General features: G+C 39.4%; 1 protein-coding gene and 1 pseudogene across 1 annotated transcript in view; one reads left to right on the top strand and one right to left on the bottom strand.

Annotated features, from left to right (window-relative positions):
* Positions 1 to 26,545, bottom strand: part of GRHL2 (grainyhead like transcription factor 2) — a 183,491-nt gene that overhangs the window by 97,245 nt on the left and 59,701 nt on the right. The window contains exons 3-7 of the mRNA XM_004047391.5: positions 26,185 to 26,252; positions 19,790 to 20,183; positions 8,241 to 8,296; positions 4,816 to 4,972; positions 1,131 to 1,242 (exon numbers count right to left, since the gene is read on the bottom strand). Coding sequence (XP_004047439.1) covers positions 1,131 to 1,242; positions 4,816 to 4,972; positions 8,241 to 8,296; positions 19,790 to 20,183; positions 26,185 to 26,252 — 787 coding nt within the window. The remainder of the gene's footprint in view (positions 1 to 1,130; positions 1,243 to 4,815; positions 4,973 to 8,240; positions 8,297 to 19,789; positions 20,184 to 26,184; positions 26,253 to 26,545) is intronic.
* On the top strand, positions 16,148 to 16,710 carry LOC109028119 (probable ribosome biogenesis protein RLP24; annotated as a pseudogene).

Raw genomic sequence — 26,545 nt, 5'->3', positions numbered from 1 at the left:
CAAAATGGGGTAAGGAAGTCTACAAATGAGAAATGACTTACTTCTTATGGAAACAGTGGTAAAATTATTTGGAAACACATACATTACTGTCTGTTTTTAAGTAATTTTTGGAAGCTTTAAGATCTATTCCCTGACTTCCCCTACTTTGCTCTGCATCTCAGAGGTTGATTCTGCAAACTGCACTTTCCGGGGTAATGTGCCCTCTGACTCCGAGTTAAATTCTGCCAATGGGAGGCACTGGCAGGAGATCACGAGGCAGAGAGAAGCCAGGACAGTTCTTCTCCTCCCTCTTGGCACTGAGAATGTCTCTGGCAGCAATTCTGCTGTGCTTTCATCTCCCATTGGAAAACAGCTCTCTCTGTGGTCCCAGCTCCTGCTGGGTGGCTCCTCCAACACCCACCTCCTCCTCCCTTTGATTCTTCAGCCCTGCAGGTAATAGCTGGATTGTCTCATTGTGCCTTCAGCCTTTCCAACCTTGGCAATGAATTCATGCCCAGTGAATTATTGGGCATGAGTGTTGCCTTCCAGACTGGACCCCGAGTGATGTGCCATCCAGGGGGCTGCTGGTCTCTACAGAACAGACCTCAAGTTTAGGGGTACACAGACTCCTGGCAGATTCACTCCTTCTTTAAATGGTTCACCTGCGTGACCACCTAGCATTGCTTACACTAGGCATGTGTTGAAATGGAAAGAACACTGGACAGAGAACTAGAAACTTAATGTGTAGTCACAAGACCTTTGCCAAATGGCTTTAGGGTCACATGAGCTTGAGTTTATTTATGTCACAGGGATAAGAGTTCATCTGACCTGCTGACTGCCTACTAGGCTCAAAAGGGGAGGCCATGAAAACACGTTTTAGGAATTGAAATGGTCATTGCAAATCTAACTATATGACTATGATTTTATGAGACACAGTTGACTTTCATAGAATAGAAAACACTTTGCTCTCGGCTTAGCCTGATTTTGGTTACTCAGTCTGATCTGCACTAAATGTCCTGACATAGACTAGTGCCGGGCACATCATAAGAGCTCTGTGGCTCCAGCTGTGATTACTGCGCCAGGCTCCCCTTGGCATTGAGACAACATGCCAGTTTATCGAGGACTATACAGGGAAGTCAAGGTCAACTTACCAATGTCAAGGACCCTCTGCTTCGCCGTATGCTGCCGAGAGTGCCAGTATTTCCAGTATTTGAGCTGTTCATCTCTGTTTTTGTCTTCACTGAAGACCACCATCACCACACTCTGCAGAGGGGAGAATCGTGGAGCTTACTTTTTGTTCAGTGCCTCTGTTGCCTCAGTCTCCAGTTCTGGAAGTTCTACCAGAGGTGTGTTTGTGTCATGTTGCTTTTCTTGCTTTAGAAAAGCCCAGACAAGCTTGGTTGTATGGTCTGTTTTGTTATAAAATGGACCTACTTAAAAAATGAATTTGTCTTTCAAATTCATTTTGAAGCACAAAGGGAAAAAAAAAGAGTCTTACATCAGTTTTACCAGGAGGTTATAAACAACCAGATTAACCAATTAGCAGCAAATGTATTATTTTGTGAGGTCAGCAGAAACCCCCGCCCCCCCAAATTTTTTTTTCTTGTATTGGAAACAAGCATTCTTTTGAAATTTCTACTCCTTAAACATAAAATGTGATGCCATTTGTAAAGAAGCAAACATCTGTTTGTGGTCTAATTAAGTGGCTCAGGCTGGAATATCAAAATTAATGAGAAAAATACTAAGGAAATGAGGAAAATGCTGAAAGACAAATTCATATTGGTGAACATAGATCTAAACTACAGATATTTCATACACTGAAAAACGCAAGAGCGACTATGATATCTATTTAAATCTAATGTGGACGCACTTTAAAAATGAGCTTGAGAAACTAATTATATCTTGCAGAAATAAGAATTCAAAACTCTTTTCAGTTCTAAATTATAAACAGCCTCATTAAACTAAATACACATTAATTCACCGTCACTTATGAAATGGAGACAGTACCAAAAACAACCCTCTTCCAAAAAAAAACCCTTTAATTACAGTATCAGGAATACTCCTCCTCTCACTCCACATCCAAAACACTTCTTAGGCACTTTCCTACTACTCCTGAAAAATATTTCATGGACTCTCATTCCTTAAGAACTTCTTAGGGCTGGGCCGGGTGACTCATGCCTGTAATCCCAACACTTTGGGAAACTGAGGTGGGAAGATCTCTTGAGTCCAGGAATTCAAGACCAGCCTGGGGAACATAGTGAGACCCTATCTCTGCGAATAAAATAATAAAATAAAAAGCCAGGCATGGTGGTGCACGTCTGAAGTCCCAGCTACTTGGTGAGACAGGAGGATCCGTTTGAGCTTGGGAGGTTGAGGCTTCAATGAGTAGTGATCATGCCACTGTACTCCAGCCTGGGTGACAGAAAGAGACCCTGTCTCAAAGACCAAAACCAAAACCAAAACAACCTTCTCCTCTGTAGCAGTTTACACATTAGTAGTCATTTACTTATTTACCATTATTCAGCCAATGGCAATGTCTTCCCAATTAACATCAAACTTAGCAAGGACAGAAACAGTGTCTGCCATTCACCCTGGCACCTGACGAATAATAGACAGCAAATACATGCCGGTGGCTGGCTGTCACTTTGAAATCTGGCTCTTGCCTAAAGTATGTGTAAACAATTTTTACACAAGAAAGCAGATGTTTGTTAGTAAAACTGTTTAGAAATATGTATCCATATTGTTTCGAATTCACAAGCAGTGAGATCTTCAGAGGCACTGGATACATGACAACAAAGAAAACCATTCTCTGTGCTGGTGCAACTATGAGCTCAGCCAGCTTTTCATTCTACCCTCTGCCACGCCTCAAACTTTTCCATTTATGTGTAAAAGTTTACTGCGTGGCTTCCTGGTATTTATTTGTCGCGAAATAAAAATAACATTTAAAGTAATATTTTTTTCTGGCAAGTGTCTACATTAGCATAAATAATGGCATATTCTTGGTATGGAAATTTATTTCTTTAATGATAAAGGAAAACGCAGTTTGAAACTGTTGTTACCACGCCCTACATGCTTCGACTTGGAATGAAACACTGTTCTCAGAAATACATGCTGATAGGTGACAAACACATTTCTCCTTCCTGCTCCAGAGCCGGGGAGTAAGAAAGAGCCACTCTGAGAGGCGCCAACTTAGTCTCCAAGGGTGGAGGTTGAAGTCCTTACAAGAAAGGGGGGACTCTTCACTTTAGCCAAAATGGAACATAAAGAAATAAAATTTTCTTATTAAATTATTTTCATGATTTCAGCAAAGTAGAATTCTTGGGAAAGTCCCTGTACTCCAAACTGTTGTCATGACCTTAGAATACTAACCACCCACCATTTTTTCCAGGTTGATGATAATGATGTTAAGAGGGTGTATATGAGTTATACTAACACTTGGAATTTATAAGGCTTAAAAAATAAAAAGCAAATTTATTCAGTGTCTTCTTACCAGATGCTCATATACAAGAGGGGGAGGATGTAATTTATAGGAAATATATCCAGAGAGAAATATATCCAGGCTAACATTTCCCTGCCTTCAGCCCTCCATGCTGCTCAACACAGCACAACTTCACAGTAAAGAGAGTTGGGTTCAGGAGTCTGACGCCCTGGGGTAGATCCTGGTTCCCTCACCTTTCTTGGCCGGTTACTAGTTTCTGAAACTTTATCACCAAGTTTCCTTATCTGTAATACCATAAAAACAACAGTGCCTTTTTCATAGGGTTGTTGTCAGTTTCAGTGAGTTACTAGACAGATGGCACCAAATACAATACCTGGCGCTTGAAGATAATAAATATAAATTGTTATTTTATGACTCTTGTTATTATTATTGTGATGGCATATTCTTCACCACAGTCTTGACCACAGCGTTAGAACTTACTAATTCTCCTGATGGGCACACAGCACACCAGCAACTTTCTCACTGCAGTGAGCTCAGCCTTGTGTGGAACCTGTGCCCCATCTGCACTGGGGGCATGCCCGAATTGTGGCGCTGTAGGCACACCATGTGCCCCCTTCTTAAGTGTTCTGAAGTGGTAGGAGGAGGGAGCTGTGACTAAAATAAGGTGGGCTGGGCATCATGGACCCAACACCATAAATCATTTTACAACAGATCAAGAAAGTCCTTCCACCTCTTTTCAGAGCTGCGCTATAATTTTCCTTTTCAGTAGAGAAGGATTACCGGGCCTCTCCCTTCTTGGCAGTAGCAAGTACGCCAGAAGCTGGCAGGCTTCCAGAGAAGGGAGAGCCAGTTTCATTTCCCACAAGTAGAAATAATACTCATGAATCTGAAAACTCCCCCAAGTGACTCCTGGTGGGGATCGTGTCTCATCTCTGGAACCCTGAGAAAGCCCTGGGCTGCAGAAGGCTTTGAAACCAAGTTCCACCAGGCCCAGGGATTCAGAGTGAACTGCATTTTCCTTTACAGAATAGAACAAAGCTCTTTCTCACCCACAGAGGGGTTCTGACTTACAGCTACTTACTTGAAAAATTAAGATCAATTGATTGAAAATAACAACAACGAGGAAGCACATAAGCAGTGAGTGAAGCGGCAAAATTCCTCGGATACAGTCAGACAGCGTGTTCCAACCATATCCCTTCCCTGGGGTTTACTGGTTACTGATTACAATGATCAACTACGAGCCAATAAGTGCTCTTGCCCCAACTCTCTGACATTCGTTCTAGAATTATTTATGTTGAAGGTTTTTTTTTTTTTTCCATGCCATTCCACAAGGCTGTGAGGTAGCCATTCCGTTCATCGGATTCCTTTGTACTTTATCTGAGAAATGTGGCCCCTACCCTGACTTTGCTGATGGGGTGTCGGAAGCATTTGTTGTCTCCAGTCTCGCTGAGTGTTATGGCATAGAACTGTCCTTTGTTGAGGTAGGTCATGGGGCCCTCCCCCTGCTTCTGACGGAGAGATTTGGTGGCTTCCAGGGTGTACTGAAACGTGCCACTGTGAAAGAAAACAAACAGCGGTCAGATCCACTCACTTGGACATTTCTGCTTTTTTGACCAATTTCACATCATAGCATTTCACATGAATATTAACCAATGTTTACTGTTTTAGAGACAAAACACAGCATATGGCAAAAGAGATGAGACCAGATCAAAGGTCATTGCTAGTACAATGTATACAACATTTCTAACAGTGGCCCATAAACCAGATGGTTTGGAAGGGGGGAAAGTCCACGATGTGCCTGGCCAATTGTGCAAAAAACAGCTCTACCAGGAGAACCCCTGGTAGATCTTAGCTGGCAATTAGGTAATGCTTGAAGCTTAAGAATTAATAGAATTTGCCATTTTTACCCTAACAACAAAACAACTAAATAAATAATTTTGTTCAATTCATGTATATACCTAACCTTTTTTTTTTTTTTGTCTAACCAAGGTGTTACAGATAGCTGTATCTTACTATAAAACATCTCAAAACATGAAAATCCAAAACTCAAACATTCACTTGAGAATCTAGTTCCCTAATAACAGGGAGTACTTTTTGTCTTTTGCTTCTTGTTTTCAAGCCTGCGGAAGAACTCATGGCAGGGTTGTTCTAAATCAGGGGTTTGCAAATGATGGCCCATAGGCCAAATCCATCTCACTGCCTGTTTTTGTAAATAAAGGTTTATTGGAACACAGCTGCACTCATTTGTTTACATACTGTCTATGACTGCTTTCGTACTACAGCAGCAAGGTTGAGTCGTTGTGGTAGAGATGATAGCCTGCCAAACCTAAAATTCTTACTCTCTAGTTCATTTCAGAAAAAGTGTGCAGATCCCTGCTCTAAATAGTGTCCCTCACATTTTTTAAAAAACATGATATAATTTACAAAGGAAAAACACTGATTTTTCCCAACTTCGAAGAGTATATCAATTATTTAAAATAACACAACAGGTATGAACCACAATCATTTTTTGTTTAACACATTCATTCAGAAATATTTACTTCTGCTATACTGCAGGACGGCTCACAGTGACAATCCAATAACAAACACCACATATTTTCTAGATCATCAGAAACTCTCCATTGTGTTTTTTTTTTAGCTCTTTTATTTCATAGTCTTTGGAAGGCTGGGCACAAAGATGACTCAAACTTTATCTCTGAAAATGGCCTCCTGACAGGATTATGGGGGGCTCTTGCTTTCTATGTTAAATATTTCTGTAATGTTTTATTTATTTTTTAACTTTTATAATAAGAAGAAAATCTGAAGGGCAGAATAATATTCCTGTTTTATGATAAAAAATCTTAGACTTAAGCTAATAAACTAAGCAAATTCCAGAATATGTGTCTTAAAAGAAGTTGGGAAATAAATCATTCAAAACAGAACTGATTCCATTGTCATTTTGTCTGAAAAAGCAATTTCAACACAGTACCATTGAATCATAACATTTTAGACCTGGACAGGCTATTAGGAATCACCTAGACCACTAGCTTGCATCTTGTCTAGGGCACAGACTGCTTTGAAAACATGAAGAAAGCAGTGAATTTTCCTTCCCAGATAAAGGCACTTATGAACATAAACGATTTTTAATATAATTTCAGGGATTTGTGTCCATCAAGCCTGCCCATAACACAGGATAAAAACCCAAGATTCAGCCCACCTTCCTCATTTCACAGCTAAGGAGAGGCTAAGAGACGTGCTCGCTCTGCTGGACCATGGCAGCAGTGGAAAGAGAAACGAGGTCAAGTCACTGGTAGGTCCTTGCTCTTGCCACTGGCCTGGCAGCTGCTGACATGGTGCTTTGGATTTACAGCACGCAAATTAGACTCCTATTCCCACATTTTAGAAGGCAATTTCAAGTCCATTCTTCCTTGCCTCCCGCTTCCTGCCCCCAGGAATTCTAAATAAGATGATCTGGGGAGGATGAGTGGGGAGCCTGAGATTGGAACCAGAGGACTTTAAGAGGAAACCAGGAGAATGGAAAAGGGCCATATGTGTAAAAGCAAAGGGGCAAGAAACACAGTGGGAGATGGGATTTTAAGTAAAGAGGAACCAAAACATAGAGGGCCCTGATGACCTTCATAAGGAATTTGAGTTCAATTCTGCCTGAAATGATAAAATCTTCGGTAAGTTTTGTAAATGGGGGAGATAAATTCATTTCTTGCCACTCTCTCACTTTTTTTTTTTTTAATGTAATGGGGTCTTACTATGTTGGCCAGGCTGGTCTTGAACTTCTGAGCTCAAGTGATCCTCCCACCTCAGCCTCCCAAAGTGCTGGATTACAGGCATGAGCCACCACACCCAGCTGCCATTCTCTCCTGTCTTCAGACATGATCATAACCAAGGTCTTAAAACATGACTCTTTTACCTGGAATGTTCTTAATCTTCCTTCTTTCCTTAGAAAACACCTGCTATTAATCCTTCAAGATGCAGCTCAAATACCACTTCCTGTGAATATTTGCCCTCAACCCCACACACCTTTCTACTCCCACACACATGTGCAGGCCTATAGGTCCATTTAGCTCTTTATATATCTCTGTAGCAGGACTCATCTCTTAGCAAATGTTTTTCAATTTGTCTGTCATCACATTTGTCTCCTCCAAAAGTGTGGACCTCTTGTAAGGAGAGATTATATCTTATCCCCAACCCTACTCACACTGCTGCACATGGAAGGCACCTGAGTGCATGATAGCTGGTAGCTGGCTATGTGCACAGCGGAACAAAAAAGAAGTGTTGGCAGGGAGAGCCAATGTATTGCAATAGCTCAGGAGAAAGTTGACAAAGGTAACTTGGAAAGGAGATGACAGGTGGAACAGACAATTCAGCATTTAGCAAGTGCTAAGAAAGTCCAACAGGAAAGAAGCCAGATCCTTTACCTCTAGCTGGGGTGGCTTGGAGAATGGGTACATCATTAGCCACAATAGGAAATAGAAGCAGAACACCAGGTGTGAAACAAGTGGAAAAGGAGGGAAAGAAGAAAAAAGATGGAGCTTCATATTACACTTGTTGGGCTGGAAGCACATGAGTATGAGGTTCAGAGGAACACCTACAAAAGAATGTCTAGCCAACAGAAGGAAAAAAAGGGGTGTAGGCCCCAGAAAATTGTCCAAGACTGGAAATAATGATATAGAAGTCCTTTGTATAAAGAAAAAAGCACTGAGGCAAAGGAAATCAAACTGTTCTGTACAAGTTTACAAAGAAAAAAGGTTTAAAGGTATAACTCGAAGGTACATTTAAAGTTTTATCAGTTAATCAGTTTCTAAGGATGCATCTCCTGGTAACTCACCTTGATGTCTGATCATACATGTACTCCTCAGCCCCAACTGAAGCACTCCGAAATTTCTGCAAAATATGAGTCATAGGAATTAAAACAAATAGGTAAGTCATTATGCAAAAATGATAATAAATGTATCCAAACTATTTTATTCTCTCACTAGAAAATAAAGTTATGTATTTGATATTATGTTTTCAACTACAGCAAAAGTAGTCATAGAACTCACCTATCACCTCCTCACTGAGAGCTACACTCAACAGAAAATACATTTGTGCTTTGTATGTTATTCACATGTCTGCAGGTGTTCCTACAGAGTTTGAGGTACTGGAAGCTGTTTCCTCAAATACATAATACATCTCTTCCATTTGCTATTGTCTCCAACACTTATTCCAAATGTCATAAATTCTGAATTAACAGAACACGAATTACACAGAGGTCATATAGCGCAGCAAAAAGCAATACAGTAGAATGGTTAAGAACATAGTTTCTGAAGCAAGATTGTATAGGGTCAAGTTCTAGCTCTTTTACCTGTTACCTATATAAAATGAGGCAAATGCTATATTTTCTTCATCTATAAAATTTCTATTTGTAATAATTAGAAGAATTAAATAAGTTTTAAAAAGTACTAAGAATAGGCTGGGCATGGTGGCTCATGCCTGTAATCCCGCACTTTGGGAGGCCAAGGCAGGAGGATGGCTTGAAGCCAGGAGTTTCAGACCAGCCTGGACAATAAAGCAAGACCTGTCTTGAGAAAAAATAAAATAAAATTAACTTTGTGTGGTGGCTCATCCCTGTAATCCCAGCTACCCAGAAAGTTGAGGCGGGAGCATCGCTTGAGCCCAAGAGTTCAAGGCTGCAGTGAGCTACGATCACGTCACTTCAGATCAGCCTGAGCGACAGGCTGGAGTGCCTATTAAGACCCTATTTTCTTAAAAAAATGAAGTTACTAAGAATAGAGCCTGGTACATAGTGAGCACTATGTACATGTATAAATACTATTATAAAGTAATAATTTGACCCTATTCAGTGCCCTTCTCTAAGGATCTTCATTATCACAATATTGTTAAGAGTAGGTTTTCTGGGGGAAACTAAGTTTAGTATTACACACAAAGAAGCTTGGGTCTCAAGATGTTCAATTGTATGTACAGTGCATATAGGATGTGCTTTGCTGCATCTTAGAACCTTTTCAAAAGTAGATGACCAAAAGCCCTAATTCTTGATCTGAAGTGAATATTGTAGAACACTGATGAAAAAGCATTTCATTGACCACGTATCTTGTTCTTTCACTATGACCATTTTTCAAGAGTCTCTTCATAAGAGATAACCTTCCTGCCTCTCATTTCTGTGCAATAAACTTGCATTCTTTGACTGGCATTTCAAGGGTTTCCTTCTAAAGGAAAAATGTTACCACAGCTATTTTCCAAACTTCCTCACAACTCCTAACCATCATCTCTGGAATTCAGCATACCTTATATCACAGTTTCCATACATATTTATGATCCTTCTTTTTATCCAATCTTACTTCTTGAATTCAAGAAGATTATCTTCCCTTCAAACTTTACCCACATGAATCCCATGAACATTGCCCAAATAATTGTTGGCTGATTAAATAATCATGACAGAGAATCAAAGGTACAGATTTGTGTTTCTTTTGCAATCAATTAGGTAATCAGCAAAGCATTCAATGGGAATTTTCTGGGGCTTCACAATCTGCTTTGGTGCCAGAAGAAACACAAAATTATATATAACACTGTCCTGGCCTCAGAGAGATAAAAATTGGTTCAGGGGATGGAATAAATTCACATTAAAAAAAAAAAACTAAAATACAGCAAATGACTATATATGAAAGTCTATGTTGAATCATTCATTCATTCATGTGTCTTGACTGGAAAAGCATGGACTGGGCATTACCAGGAAAGGAAGATCAGCAAAATTATAGGGGGATTTCATAGAGCTGGTGAGCTTTGCTCTGACCCTTGGAAGTCAAAGACAGCCTGGATTAACTGAAGGAACCGAGAGAAAGTAACCCAAGCAAGGGAGGGCCACCATGAGTCAAAACAAAAATGATGAGTACAAATGTGGTGCATACATGAGGCCAAGGACACAGGCCTTGCCTGGTTATTTAGCAGGGACTTGAAAATGTAGGTCTTGCTGCCCAATATGATAGCCCCTAGCTCCATGTGCTATTTAAATTTAAGTTGATTAGACTGAAATAAATTTAAACATCTGATTCCTCAGTCAACTAGCCACATTTCAAGTACTACATTAACACATTGGCTAGTGACTAACATTGGATAGTATTAAAAAAATTTCCATCATTGCAGAAAGCTCTACTGGACGGGCTGATTTAAGAAAATGTATTTACATTTAATATGGTCAGGAATTAGAAAATTTTGGAGTAGGAGGGTAATATGATGAAAAAAATATTGGAGACACAGATGCATTTCCAAAGTGTTTGCTTGAAGGAATATGCAGTAATCCATAAAAACCATGGTGAATCAGCATTAGTAAACATGGCAAGAATGAATTACCATCCATGCCATAGATTTCTGCAGCCTGAGGATAGGCTAACCTCCTAAAGCATATTGGACTTGTAAATTATGTGGTTCTAATCCCCCAGATGGCATGAGAAGGTATGATATTACAAATCTTCAGACTCAGAAAGACTCAACTACATGCTGGCTGAAATACAGAATCCCACTTCAATGCATGAATGCATGAGGACAAGAACTGTGAAAAAATAAACGTTTTTCACAGTTCCATGTTATAGTAATGGTGACTACTGTAGTTACCATGTTACAAACATAGATATTACTTTTCATTAAGCTTAAAATTTTTCTTCAATTCTGTTACATTATCTTTATAATTTTAAAAGAATTAAATGGATAGTGTACCCAGAAAACATCACCATCCTTTAGATGAGACCTGATTACATTGATGGGTTACATGGCTGTAAGTAAATTAGTATTAGGAATTAGAATCAAAATGCTCAGGTCATTCTGGCTACAGTTATCAAGTTTCCACAGTTGCTCGGAGACCTATTAATATAATTTGTAGGATGCCAAAAGGCAGTCAGACAGCCAACATCACTGTAGTTTACTGTGATTTGATACAGTGCATCTGTAAATTTGAACTCAGAAAAATGATAGTAAAGAAGGTATGCTAACATACACTTGGTAGATTACTCTTAAAGGACCTTAGACATTAGGCAATAGTAAACATATTTAAATCTCAAATATTGGAATTCTGTTCTTTCTCTTGGGTTGTGAAGACAAGATATCTGGTAAGAATATGTCTCAAAAAGACAATGATTCTTTAACTGTAGGGAAATCATAAATTGCTAAACCATTTCTTGTCTTTGATTAGCCACAATTTTTTAGGTCCCATCATTTATTCATTCACTCTTTCAATAAACATTTATTGAACATTTACTTTATATCAGGCACTGTGCTCAGTGCTACAGACACAGTGGTGAACAAAAGGAGAATAGGTCCCTGCTCTCATGAAGCTTCTGGTAAAGTAGGAAAAAACACTAATCAAATATTTTAAAAACTACAAACTGTGTGCAGGCACTCTGAAGAAGAGCAAAAGTTCTATATGAGCTCATCAAATTCACTGCTATGAGAAAGGGAAAATTGGCATCACTGGCAGTCAACCTTAATGTTCCTAACAGAGTGCAATGTTTCCAGAGAAACATGGATAAGGTTGTATAGGGGAGGATCATAAGTTCGACTTGGGATAAGTAAAAAAATCAATCGGGCAGTTAGATATAATAAATATAATTATATTAATTATAATAATATAAATAAGTATTATTATATTATTATAGTTATAACATAAATATTATTACATTATAATAAATATTAGTTCAGAAGAGAGGACCGGGCTGGAGAGTAAAATTGGAAGGTCTTTTGGACACAGATGATAACTGAAGCTGTGGACATGAAGCCAAGAGCATTTGCAAGAGGGATGAGTGATCAACAGTGTCAAATGGTGCTGCAAAGTTAAATAACAGCTTTAACAGAACTGGGACATTCATAGACATTCTATGCATGAGGTGAGTAAATGCCATGTTAATATAAATAATGAGTGATCTAGTCTTATCAACTTGGACTACATATAGATTTAAATCCTCCTAAGGTATAAAATGTGTATCCCAGAGAATTTCTAAAATTTTACTTGATGCTAAAACACATTAACAAAGTGACAGAAATTTGGTGTTATCATAGCCACTGCATCATATGTTTAAGATAAACATAATAAAACTGTGTGCATTAATCCGAAGTGAGGCCATGTTCCAATGTAGTAGATGAATCAACATTTTTGAGATTTTGCCCTTTAAATGTGTGGAGGATAATGGACTACCAGCTGTCAATCAATTAAGTTGGATAGAGTTTAGATCCAGGATCACTTCCGGTTTCAGACTAGATGAATATAAAATCAATGGACTAATGATCATACATCTATCCAGATAATGACAAATAGTCATTATTTGCTTTCATTTCAAGATGCTCTGCAAACTATGTTAATTCTACAAATAACATGCCTGGAGTTGAGTTATGAAATACACAGTAGAGCTGTCCGATGTTCACTTATAAATAGTTCTTCTCAATTCCTGAGCACATGGGAGGACTAATGGGAGAATTAAACTTCTCGGCCCTCTTGCAGTTATGTTGATCAGGTGACTAGTTCTAGCCAACAAAATGTGAGATGGTGCAGTTGCGCCACTTCCAGGTCAACTAGTCAATATGACTAAAGCCAGTAAAGTATGACTTTACAAGTCAGTATGCCATCTCCATGGCCTCCCTTCCTCTGCTGGGGAGACACTAGAAACCACACATAGAGATGATAATGCCACAAGATGCAGGGACCCTGGATTCCTGAGTCACTAATTGGAAAAGAACTGTACAGACATGCATCAGTGTTTTATTAGCAAGAAATAATATTTTATTGTATTAAATCACTGAGATCTTGATGTTGCTTTGTTCCTAAACCAGAAACTATTGTTAACTGACTTATAGAAAATTGTAGTACAGAATAAACAAATTCTTCCTTCCATTTTGATTTATTATGATTATATATCTATATGATTTTTGATAAAAATCCTTCCATCTTTTAATTTTTAAATGTTTCTTAAAATATTTTTGGTCTTAAATACCACTCCATTGTATATTTATCAACTATACTCTTTGCTTATTAGTGGCATGATCTTTGGTTTGTTTCTTAACCTCTCTGAACCTCTGTCTCTTCATCTGTAAAATGGAAAAAATAATGCACCTTCCTTGCATGATGACAGTAAGGATTAGAAGTAAAATGAGTAAGCCATGGTGCCTGGCACATAGTAGAACTCGATAAATGGCATCTAGCATTATTTCCCTTCACACATACAGACAGATTGTAAGCTTCTAGAAGGCAGAAACCAGTATGCCTTTTGCCCTAAGCTTCCACATCACCACAGTGCCTAAAACCCAGTATAAATCAACACATATTTGCCAAATGTTATTACAAAGGGGATGTAGAATAAAATATAGATAAAATTAGCTAAAATTCATCCATTAAAGTGCTTTTTTTTTTTTTTTTTTTTTTTTTTGGAGACAGGGCCTTGCTCTGTCACCCAAGCTGGAGTGCAGTGGCATGATCATAGCTTGCTGCAGCCTGAACTTCCTGGACTGAAGCAATCCTCCCACCTCAGCCTCCCAAGCAGCTCGGACTACAGGTGCATGCCACCACACCTAGCTAATTTTTTTATTTTGTATTTTTGTAGAGACAGGTTCTCACTATGTTGCCTGGGCTAGTCTTGAACTCATGAGCTCAAATGATCCTCCCACCTCTGTCTCCCAAAGTGCTGGGATTACAGGCACAAGCCACCACTCCCAGTCTAAAGCACTTTTTAATGCTACCACTGTCTTTTCAAAAATCCCAGCCTGAGTTAAAGCAAACTACTCCCTTCCCTGCTACCACTGTGCACACATGCACGTGCACATACACACAGAAGAATTGGTCTCAAATGGCAAAATAAATTTGATTATTCAACCCGGGTTCTAGGTATTTTAATAGTTTGCCTAGAATAAACGAGTTTAGACAAATTTTCCTTAATGAAATTTTCTTGGTGAAATTACTCTGAAATCACTTAATCTTATAACCAGTTGACAATGAAATAGCTAAAGATCATAGTAGGTCATTCAATTTAATTTACACCAGGCTGAAATACAATATGCCATGTAAACACTGATTTCCAAGACAAGGACAGCAGCTCAACCAAAATCAGTGGGAATAGTCTTTATATTTCGTTTCTGGTAAGTTTCTTTACTTTCTCATCTACTTCAAAATAAAGCCCAAAATACAATAGCTTCCTTTCACAAGCCTCTTTATCTACAATACAAACATAACTGATAACACATCCCCCAAATAGCATGATGATTCCGTTGACATTGGACCACATCCATACACTTTTTTGTGACTAATGGAATATTTCTACACTGTGTGAGAAAATACATCAGTGGCAATCTTTTGGTGAAAAAACATGTACCTCACATGGCATCATGGAGTGATAATTTCAGTTATTTTCTTCTACAGAAGCACCCCTCACTACTTAAGAGCAAGTCAAATAATCAACAATACCAAAGACTCTACAAGATCCTTCACTCAGTTTAAAAACAAAAAACAAAAAACAAAAACAAAAACAAAAAAACAAAGAAAGAAAGTTTGCTAACTATTTTAAGCAATATGATACAGGAAGCTAAGAAAGATAATTTTAAGACCATTTTTTAAATTTCAAGAGCATTGAAAGTTTGATTGTAAAGCTACCAGAACCCAAGAAATATGACAGCTTCTTAAGGACAAGGAATTTATCATATGTCACTTTCATCACTCCCTGATTCCAGAGAATACAGCAGGCACTCAGAAATGACTGGTGCCAGGAGTGGCAGGGCTGCTAGTGCAACTTCTATGTCCTAGTATACAACAGTTGCTCTCTGCAACTTTGCAGAGAGCCAGTCCCTGCTCATCAACCTTTTGTACTCTTTGCTCACCTGAAAGATTAAAAAAAAAAAACTGAGATGGACCAAGGACAGTCAAATATTTTTAAAAAGATTTTGGTGAATCACTGTCTTAAGCAATGGAACTTTGAGAATTAGAAGGCCCCAGGCTTCTCTGAGTGTGTAGTCATATGGTTAAGGATTTAGGTCCTGAAGCCAGACAGCTTAGGTTGAGTCCTATCCCTCCCGCTTACTGCTAAATAACCATGAGCATACTTATGCTCTCTATCCCTCAGTTTCCTCATTTAGAATATAGAGATGACAATAATAGTACCTACCACATAGGGCTTTTGTGAGGCTTATATATCCTTAGAATGATGCCCAGCACATAGTGAGTACTCATCAAATATTAATTATTTTCAAATATTATTACTTAAAGATGAAATCTCAAGCTCAGGTAGCTGCATTTTTCCCAATGGAAATTAAATAGGCAGCAGGCTAAATATGTTATCATGTTGCCACTACACTCACTCCTCTTTAGGAAACTGGAAAACCACACATTCTCTCCTTCTGCCATTGTCTTTTATTGGCCTAGGTGGGCTGAAAAGTAGAGAACCAATGACCCTCATCTTGAATGCAGAGGCAGTGTTCCCAAACAGTGAAGAAGCTGATCTGAGCTAATAAAAATACACATTACATATTCTACATCAAAATTTGGAAAAGGTACCAACAATTATATCATAAATTGCTGTTTTACCAAGATCCCAAGGCAATTCAATGAATACAAGATCATCTTTTTAACATATGGTGCTGCAACGAAACCAGTATGGCTGGATATCAGTATGGAGAAAAGGGTCTCAATCCTTACCTCACACCATATATAAAAATTACATCACCTCTCAAGCTTGGTGTTTGGTTGGTGGGGATCCACACGGGTTCAACATGCATATTGAGAAATGTTATATTTGTTCAGGGCCCATCTACCCTGGCCACGGCATGATGTTTGTCCGCAATAATTGCAAGGTGTTCAGATTTTGCAAATCTAAATGTCATAAAAACTTTAAAAAGAAGCGCAATCCTTGCAAAGTTAGGTGAACCAAAGCACTCCAGAAAGCAGCTGGTAAAGGGCTTACAGTGTATAATTCATTTGAATTTGAAAAACGTAGAAATGAACTTATCGAATACCAGTGAGAGCTATGGAATAAAACTATTGATTCAATGAAGAGAGTTGAAGAAATCAAACAGAAACGCCAAGCTAAATTTATAATGAACAGATCGAAGAAAAATAAAGAGCTACAAAAGTTCAGGATATCAAAGAAGTAAAGCAAAACAACCATCTTATCTGAGCCCCCCTTGCAGGCAAAGGGAAGTAGTTGGAAGAGAAAATGGTACAACAGTTACAAGAGGATGTGGACATGGAAGATGCTTCTTAAAAATCTCTGTAACCATTTCTTTTATGTACATTTGAAAATGCCCTTTGGAGACTTGGAACTGCTAAATTATTATTTTTTACATAAGGTCACTTAAATGAAAAGTGATTAAAATATATCTTTCCTACATTGCCATCTACAAAACATCAGATATTACAGATGTTAGATTGCATCTCAGTGTTAAATCTTTACTGATAGATGTACTTACATAAATCATGAAAATTCTACTTATAACTATAGGAGTGAATTGTGGATGTAAAATGGTTATGCCATTTGGATAATGGCACTAGACAGCATTTGTACAATAACTAATGGCAAAAATTCATGGCTAGTGATGTATAAAATAAGATATTCTTTGCAGTAAAATGTTCCCTTTATTAATGTTATAGAAGGGGGATACAACAAGGAACTAACCATTTGTATGACAGTGTCAAATATTATTTTGATTTTAGTATTTCCTGCTTGGTTTATTTGCATCTTAGAAGAGCATAATGACATTGTTTGATGAAGCCTAATTATGCTGGACTGTTTTGACCTGGTTTAACCCTTCTGATAGGTAGTTGTGGATGTTGGGGATGAGAACTGAATAATCTTTGCCTGGAATGACACTATAGTCTAGAATTTCCACTTTGAAGAATGCTTAGTTCTAACTTGTGATTCCTGGTAGAACAAACTTTATTTTTCTAGCCTAGCAATGATCTAGAAGCAGAGGAATCCCAGTGCCTTTTAAAAGTTATTATGTGGTTTTCTTTTAAAAAGCTCGTGTTTTTGGAAAGTAGAATTTATAGGTACAACATCTGTTCATTATTTGCACATAAAACCATTTAAAAAGTAAAAAAAAAAAAAATTACTTCAAAATGAATCAGAAACCTACATGAAAGACATGAAACTAATAAACATCTAAAGAAAAACAAAAAACAAAAAAAGTTTGTGACATTGGGTTAGGGAAAGATTTCTTAAATGATATAACAAATGTATAAACTATAAAAGACAACATTAATAAAGTAGACTTAATCAGATTAAATGCCGTCGCTCATGGAAAGATATAGTTAAAAAAAAAGGCTAATGGACTGCAAAATATGTGACTAATGAAGGGCCTATATTCACATTATATAAAGAACTCTTACAACTTAATAAAAGGAAGAAAACCCAATTTAAAAATTGGACAAATAATTTGAATAGACACTTCACAAAAGAAGTTATAGGAAGGGCCAAATAAGTACATGAAATGATGTTCAACATCACTACACATAAAGAAATGCAAATTCAAAGCACAATGAGACACCACCACATATCCACTAAAAGAGCTGAAGTTTAAAAGTTACTAAATTTTGGCAAGGGTGTGGAAAACAGGGATCCTCATACGTTGCTGGTGGGAACAAAATGGTATAGCCACTTTGAAGCACCGTGTGGTAGTACTTTATGAAGTTAAACATACATGAGCCACATGGCCTAGCAATTCCAGCTCTAGGTATTTACCCGAGAGAAATGAAAGCATATGTCCACGTTGAAATATAAACAGGAATGTCCACAGCAGCATTTTTCATAATAGCCAAAAGCTGGAAGCAACCAAATGTCCATCAACTAGTGACTAGCTATAGTGGTATACACTCACTATGAAATACTACTCAGCAACTTTAAAAAACAACTATTAAAACAAGCAACAAGGCTGGGCGCAGTGGCTCACACCACTATCCCAGCACTTCAGGAGGCCGAAGCAGGTGGATCACCTGAGGTCAGGAGTTCAAGACTAGCCTGGCAACATGGTGAAACCCTGTCTCTACTAAAAACACACACACACGCAAAAAATTTAGCCAGGCATGGTGGTGCACACCTGTAATCCCAGCTACTCGGGAGGCTGAGACAGGAGAATCGCTTGAACCGGGGAGGCAGAGGTTGCAGTGAGCCAAGATCTCGCCACTGCACTCCAGCCTGGGCCACACAGTGAGACTCCATCTCAAAAACAAACAAACAAACAAGCAAGAACATAAATGAATCTCAAAAATATGCTAAGCAATAAAAGCAACATAGGAGACTACATCCTCTATCACTTCATTTACATGAAATTTTAGATAAGGCAAAACTATAGTGACAGTAGGCAGATCCACGCTCGCCAAATGCAAGGTGAGCAGGGAAGGCTTCAAAAGCAAAGAGCTTCAAGGAAATTTTCAGGGCAAGGGAACTTTCTATACCTAGATTCTGATGTTGGTTTCACAATTGTATACAATTACCAAAATTCTCATCTGTGCACTTAGAACTTCTGAATTTAAAATAAACAAGCAAAGTTAGTCCTATGAGCTCCTGAGAAGAATACATATTCTCTATTTACAAGTAGAAAGAATGCACACATACACACACTTGATTATTGATAACGCAAATTCTCCTTCTTGAGTATTCCATCAGACAAGGTTTTTTAAAGTTTTATTGGTTTGTTTTGTTTTGAGATGGAGTTTCGTTCTTGTCACCCAGGCTGGAGTGCAGTGGCATGATCTCGGCTCACTGCAACCTCCGCCTCCCGGGTTGAAGCGATTCTCCTGCCTCAGCTTCCCAAGTATCTGGAATTACAGGTGCCTGCCACCAGGACTGGCTAATTTTTTTTTTTTTTTTTTTTTTGTATTTTTAGTAGAGACAGGATTTCACCATGTTGGCCAGGCTGGTCTTGAACTCCTGGCCTCGATCCACCCACTTCGGCCTCCCAAAGTGCTGGGATTACAGGCACGAGCCACCGTGTCCAGCCAAAGTTATACTGTTTTTTAAAAAAGAATGGACAAGCCCTACCTTTAGCTACCTACCATTTGGAAGGTTACAAACTAGAAAAGATCAAGGTGAAAACTTTACAAAGCAGAAGTTTCCACACAAACATCTCTTAATTCCTCATAAATATTTAATCGTAAGACTAAAATGAAAACAAAGAAATCCATCATCTAAGAATCAAGAAAAATAGAAATATTCCTCCATACACATACACATCGACAGGTTTATTAATACCTGTTTAGAAAGAATGCCAGACTACCAACAAACACATCTTTTAAAAAACTAATTGAAACTAAGACTTGCTGTTTAATTCATTTATCACACTTTGAAAGGAAATAGAAAAAAATTAGCTAGGGGCTCTGGGTTTGGGTTCCGGCCGTCGACGGAGCCTGGGACTCACCTCTGTGGTTGCGTCCTTGAAGCTCTCGCTGTATGTGCTGTCCGGGGTGCTGCGCTGGTCGTCTTTGAGATAGGCGCTGTGGGTGGCCAGCGAGGGCACGTCATACTGAGTCTGTTCAAAGATAACCACTCGTTGCTCTTCCCCATCTCCCCGGGGATAGTGCACAGGTGGGGCCATGAAAACTGGTGTGAAATCTTCAGCTTTCACCACCGTGATTCCCGACACCGGGATGATGGCAGAGCTCTCGGGGAAGCTGATGCTGTACTGTTCCCGCTTGGAATTCTCCAGGTGATCTTGATTTAGGGAAAGGTTCACTGGAACAGTCTTTAGGACTTGCACTCGGTTTTCTCCTCCACTCAAATTACTCTGGGCTTCACTGGTGCCAAGGCAGTTTCTGTGTGTTGAAACCCCCCGCAACATCATAGAATTAGAAAAATCACCATTCGGCAACGCCTAATAAAATAACCAATGCAGGCAATAATCATTGGATGTTAATGCCATTAAGGGATAGGGGGCTGGCAAACTCCACAACGAAACGCAATGGGATCCTTGCGTCACTAGAAGTAGGACCACGAGTGAGCCATGCGCCCCCTGGTATCATGCAACCTGAAGTACTTAGTCTCACTATAAAAAACAAACAAAAACAAAACGAGGCCAGGCGCGGTGCCCCATGCCTGTAATCCCAGCACTTTGGGAGGCCAAGGCGGATGGATCACCTGAGGTCAGTTCAAGACCAGCCTAGCTAACATGGTGAAACCCCATCTCTAATAAAAAAATACAAAAAATTAGCCGGGAGTGGTGGCGCATGCCTGTAATCCCAGCTACTCGGGAGGCTGAGGCAGGAGAATCACTTGAACCCGGGAGGCAGAGGTTGTGGTGAGTCGAGATGGCGCCATTGCACTCCAGACTGGACAACAAGAATGAAACTGTCTCAAAACAAAACAAAACAAAACCTAACCCTAAATCTAATCAAACCTTCATATCTAACTTTCAGCTCTTAGGAAATACAGGAACACAAAGAATGACTTAAACAACATCAAAAAGAAGCGATCAGACAAACCAGAATGCAGTACATCCTACTGACCTAAATTTGTCAACAAGTCAAAGGCATGAAAAAAGGAGGAAGGGTGGAAGAAGTTCTAGATTAAAAGAGACTTAAAAGTCATAAAAATCAAGTATGAGAAGCAGCTCTTGTTTGGATCTTGACCTGAACAAACCAAAAAGGCACTTATCAGGCAATGGGAATTTTGAGACAATTGAATATGGACTGGGATTTGGCGATATTAAGGAAGTATTGTTGTCAGGTGCGGTGACTCACGCCTGTAATCCCAGAACTTTGGGAGCCCAAGGCAGGCGAATCACCTGTGGTCAGGAGTTCCAGACCAGCCTGGCCAAAATGGTGAAACCCCATCTCTACTAAAAATACAAAATTAGCCAGGCACAGTGGCATGCGCCTGTAGTCCCAGCTACTCGGGAGGCTGAGGTGGGAGAATCACTTGAACCCAGGAGGCAGAGGTTACAGTGAGTCGAGATCACACCACTGCACTCCAACGTGGGGGACAGAGCGAGACTCTGTCTCAAAAAAAAAAAAAAAAAAAAAAAGTATTGTTAATTCAGTTAGGGGTGATAATGATTTTGAGCTTATGTAATAAAATGTCCTTTTTTATTTTTTAGACACACAAATCAGAAGTAGAGGTTAACTAATATGATGACATGACAGGGATTTAAATACTAGTGCATATTCTCACTCATAGGTGGGAATTGAACAATGAGATCACATGGACACAGGAAGGGGAATATCACACTCTGGGTACTGTGGTGGGGTAGGGGGAGGGGGGAGGGATAGCATTTTTTATGGCTGCATATCATTCCATAGTGTATATGTGCCACATTTTCTTAATCCAGTCTATCAATGCTATCAATGATAGCATTGGGAGATATACCTAATGCTAGATGACGAGTTAGAGGGTGCAGCGCACCAGCATGGCACATGTATACATATGTAACTAACCTGCACAATGTGCACATGTACCCTAAAACTTAAAGTATAATAAAAATAAATAAATAAATAAATAAATAAATAAATACTATTGCAATTTGAAAAAAAAAAAAGAAAAGGAAAGAGAGAAAAGGTCAGTATCAAGCAGATATTAAGCAGTGGCAAAAATTTATCATTGCTGAACTGGAGAATGGGATGGGTATTTGGGGGGTTTATTACACTATTCCCTGTACTTCCGTATGCGTTTGAAAATTTTTACCAAAAAGTTAGTTTTAAAACACAAAAAGAAAAAAGCAGGAGGAGGACAAACATGGTAATTTGAAGGACTAGGGAGTGGGGAGGATATTTTTTACCATTCTGTGGGCACCTTAAAGGAGAAATAAAATAATGAGAATTTATCATTCAAGTATTTTCACCAAATTGAGAGAGAACATGAGCTCACTGACGTCCTTAGCACTGAATTCCTTTGGGGGCTTAAGGAAGTGGTGTAGCTTGGCTTATGTAAAACAAGATCTCCCAGATCTCAGACCTCCTGGGTGGTACAGAGAGAAAGGAGAGGATGTAGAATATTAATTCTTGCCAGACTAGAATAAAATACTTTCATGTATACTAAAGAAGTCTGGGAGAGAGCAGAAACAAATAAAACTCATTAATGGAAAATTATTGTTGACAGCAAAATGATTTTATTAGCAAAGTCCCTCTGGTCAGTGCAATTTTGGGGCCACCTCTCACTAATTTATGGATTCTTCTGAGTAATGTGGAGAGAAAATACATCTTTTGCCCCCTCTCTGATGCCTGGATTGTTTGTTTGTTTCTGTTTTTTATCTAGCATGTGCTTTCTGGGGCTTTGTGGCATCTCTCATTGTGAGGGCTATTCTCTTAAAATTTGCTCTTCTGAGGCCGGGCTTGGTGGTTCACGCCTGTAATCCCAGCACTTTGGGAGGCCGAGGTGGGTGGATCACCTGAGGTCGGGAGTTCGAGACTAGCCTGACCAACATGGAGAAATGCCATCTCTACTAAAAATACAAAATTAGCCAGGCGTGGTGGCACATGCATGTAATCCCAGCTACTCAGGAGGCTGAGGCAGGAGAATCACTTGAACCTGCTGGGATTGGAGGTTGCAGTGAGCTGAGATCATGCCATTGTACTCTAGCCTGGGCAACAAGGGCAAAACTCCATCTCAAAAAAAAAATGTTCTTCCAAGAACTGGGCTCTTCTGGCTCCTGTGTGTAAAGAAGGAAGCCCATTAGCTTTTGAGCTTGCCTAACTATCAAGCAGGACTTGTTATTTTCAGCTTTGATTTTTCAGATGAAACTTCAAAGTGAAACTTGCAAAAAGAATTTCTCCACATGAACACAGCAAATAGAAAAATATTTAAGATATCTAAAACTTTATGTGTAGGAAGAAATAGGTTTAGAAAATAATTTCCTAAGGAGTAAAATCACAAGTCTACACACTTTCTAGCCTTAAGTAATGACCTGATTTCATGATCAAACCAATAGAGTGAACCTGTATATAAGAAATAGTGAAAATTTAGAATTTATGTTTCATCTGAATCCAGCTAGTTGGAGGATGCCAAAACCCAGACCACCCATTTACATTACCATGTCCTAAACCTCATTGTCTAAACATTGCATGGAATGTTAATAGATATTCCTCACATACACACAAAAAAAGAGTCCATCATGAAATCAGTAATAAAAAACAAACAAAATTGCCATAACGAGACCACCGTGACTGGGTTGCAAACATCATGAACCCAGTAAAGGTTCCAGCATTCCTTCACCTGTTTAGTCAAAACCCAGGATTTCCCGAACTCATGTCAGCCCAGATCCTTGAGTGAAGAAATAACCATTAATACTTGGGGATAAGCCCCTACAGGTTAGGAGTACATAAATTGGTCTACATTTATTGGCTACAAAGTTGTTACCCAGTTTCCACCCCAGGCTTTGCACACACACAGTCTCATTGGCTTTGCCAAAATATTTAAAGTTTACCAACTTCTCTATAGTTAGAGTCCATTTGGGGCCAAGTTTCTTAATTCTTTAATTCATGCAAAACATAGAAAGAATACAAGTCAAAATATTTTTTGGCTTTGGTGTCCTAATAAACAAACAAATAAGCAAGCTATGGAATTGTATAATTCTAGTTGAATATTGTTATCATGCCACCAGAAAATAGCAGATTCAGCACCAACCTAAAATGTGTAACTATGCCTCTGTTAAACAGTTTTAGCTTTTGAAGCTAATACCAGAGAACTTCACAAAGACATCTAAAAAATGAATAATTAAAACTAAGAATTATTGTGAGACAGTAATTACCTGCAATAGAATTTAAAATTGAACCAAATATTATAATACGAGAAAAATGCAATGATAATAATGGTGTGTTAAACATACTTTTTAGAAAATTCGGATCATGTCATTGAGATTCTGTTATTTTTCCAGGAGGCAACTTCTGTATACAAACAGTTGTAATGATACTATGTTAACATATAGCAACTTAATTCATGAATATGCTGCAGATCACAATGACATCCTTCCAAATTATATTCAATGAAAACTCTAAGTCATAATTAATCTATATAAGGTAGTTTAGTCTATACTTCACTGCAGTTTTTTTTTTAAGTGCTCTGTGAAAATCACAAAAGTAACCATTAAAATACAATGAGCAGCTGTTGCTTTGTAATGTTGTCCTAAGAGATACTCACTTGTCTGTGATGTGAAAGGTAGACAGAGCACATGGCTTAAACTTGTTTTTCCCTGATCCTGCTATAATTCCGGCACAGGACTAAGCAGATAGCACAAGTTTAACTCAATAAAACTGGCTGGGTCAAGGAAAAGTTTTAGGGCCTGAAGAGTGTCAGCCTCTTCTTCCTTGTCATCACTCCTGCCAGCGAGGTCCCAGGACCCCAGGGCAGTGTGGAGCTTCAGGAGATCCCTAATGGAACAGTGACTCAGATGCAGGCAGCCTTCATGTTCTGCTGGGGTTGCGCCCTGGAGATGCTGCACAGCACAGGGCTGCTGGTTGGTGGAGAGGCCCCTGCTGCTAATCACAGAAGACTGTAATGTCACAAGCAGTTCCTATAAAGGCCAGGTCAGATTCTGACACATGTGCTAGTAGGGGATTTTATTTCCATATGGAAGAACCTCCAACAGAAAAACACTATGGCTTCTCTCCATCCCACTGCAGGGGAAGAGATTTATTGATGGGTGAGTTTGAAAGAAGTGGGTGAGTTTGGGCCAGGTGTGGTGGTTCACACCTGTAATCCCAGCACTTTGGGAGGCTGAGGCGGGCAGATCACAAGGTCAGGAGATAGAGCCCATCCTGGCCAATATAGTGAAACTCTGTCTCTACCAAAATGCAAAAAATTAGCTGGGCATGGTGGTGCGCACCTGCAGTCCCAGCTACTCAGGATGCTGAGGCAGGAGAATAGCTTGAACCTGGGAGGCGGAGATTACAGTGAGCCAAGATGGTGCCACTACACTCCAGCCTGGTGACAGAGCGAGACTCCGTCTCAAAAAAAAAAAAAAAAAAAAAAAAAAAAAAAAAAAAAAAGAAGTGGATGACTTTGAAAGAGAAGTAGCTGAGCAGGGTGATTTGGTCCCTTCTGGTCCTGTCTCTTTTTCTGGATCATCCTGGCCAAAGAGAGGGGACTCACCCTCCAGTCACCCCTGCTGTGCCATAAATGGTACAATCATGCCTGGGACTGAATGGGTACACTTACCTAAGTCAGGACTGAAATGTTACAAGCTATAGATTCCAAGTCACATTCTCCAATTGGCTTCATCAGAAATAAAGCTGCTTTTGATTTTTTTGCCGCTTTTGAATCTTAATTTATCTGACTGTGCCTTGCTTTTCAGCTGGTTCTTGATTGAGGAGGGCAGACAACGGGTGTTCCACAGTGATCTCCTGCAGCTGTCCTGCCCCTTCACCCTGACAGCGATAGCCCTTACAGTCGCCTCCACCTATGCCTCCCTTGTCTGAGAAAGAGCCCAACCTTTCTTTCCCCTCCCCTGATCGTCAAAAGCAATCCTTCAAGTGTCTCACTTCCTGAGGGGCCTAATTGCAGTTATAATGCCATAGGATTGATCAGAAAAGTTAATCCCAGCAATGGGCTATCTTACCAGCATCTCACCTCTGACTCAGGATTTTAAGCCTCCTTGGAATCTGAAGAGGGGTATCTGAAGAGGGTGGAGAGACCCTTTGGATGCACAACAAAACATGCAATTTACTCTCCTCATTGAGAGATCTAGCATTGGTCCAGACTCAAAAGACAGATAGATGATGCTAAGCTTCTTGACCCCATCTCCTCTCAAGAACAAAACATACAGTTTAATAACATTGTTTTTTTAGAAAACATAGAGTTATTCTGGGGGCCAGCAAATTCCTTTACCTTTTCTCCTGGTCTTCTTGGCTGTCACTTGCTTTGCTTACAGACAGCAGCCTCTTGTCTCGAGGAACCTGGAAACATCACCAACCATCAGTCAGACATACACAGATGCAACCATGACCATGTTCAGAACGGGACACCAGCATAAGCAAAGAAACCAAAATGGAATGTTCTCCAGGAAATGGTGGAAAAGTTGCTATCACCAGGAGATGTTAAAGGCTAGTAGCCTGAGTGACAATGATTATGGAGCCAGAGACAAAGGGTTGGTGATAAACATATGGCCACAACAGACATGATTCGGCTGCTCACTGCTGGCCTAGGTGACTCTCCCTGGACCCGAGCACCTCTCATGCGCTCCCCACCT

Source organism: Gorilla gorilla, chromosome 7 (assembly GCF_029281585.2).
Source record: "Gorilla gorilla gorilla isolate KB3781 chromosome 7, NHGRI_mGorGor1-v2.1_pri, whole genome shotgun sequence".
NCBI lineage: Eukaryota > Metazoa > Chordata > Mammalia > Primates > Hominidae > Gorilla > Gorilla gorilla.
This window is presented reverse-complemented; position numbering and strand designations above follow the sequence as displayed.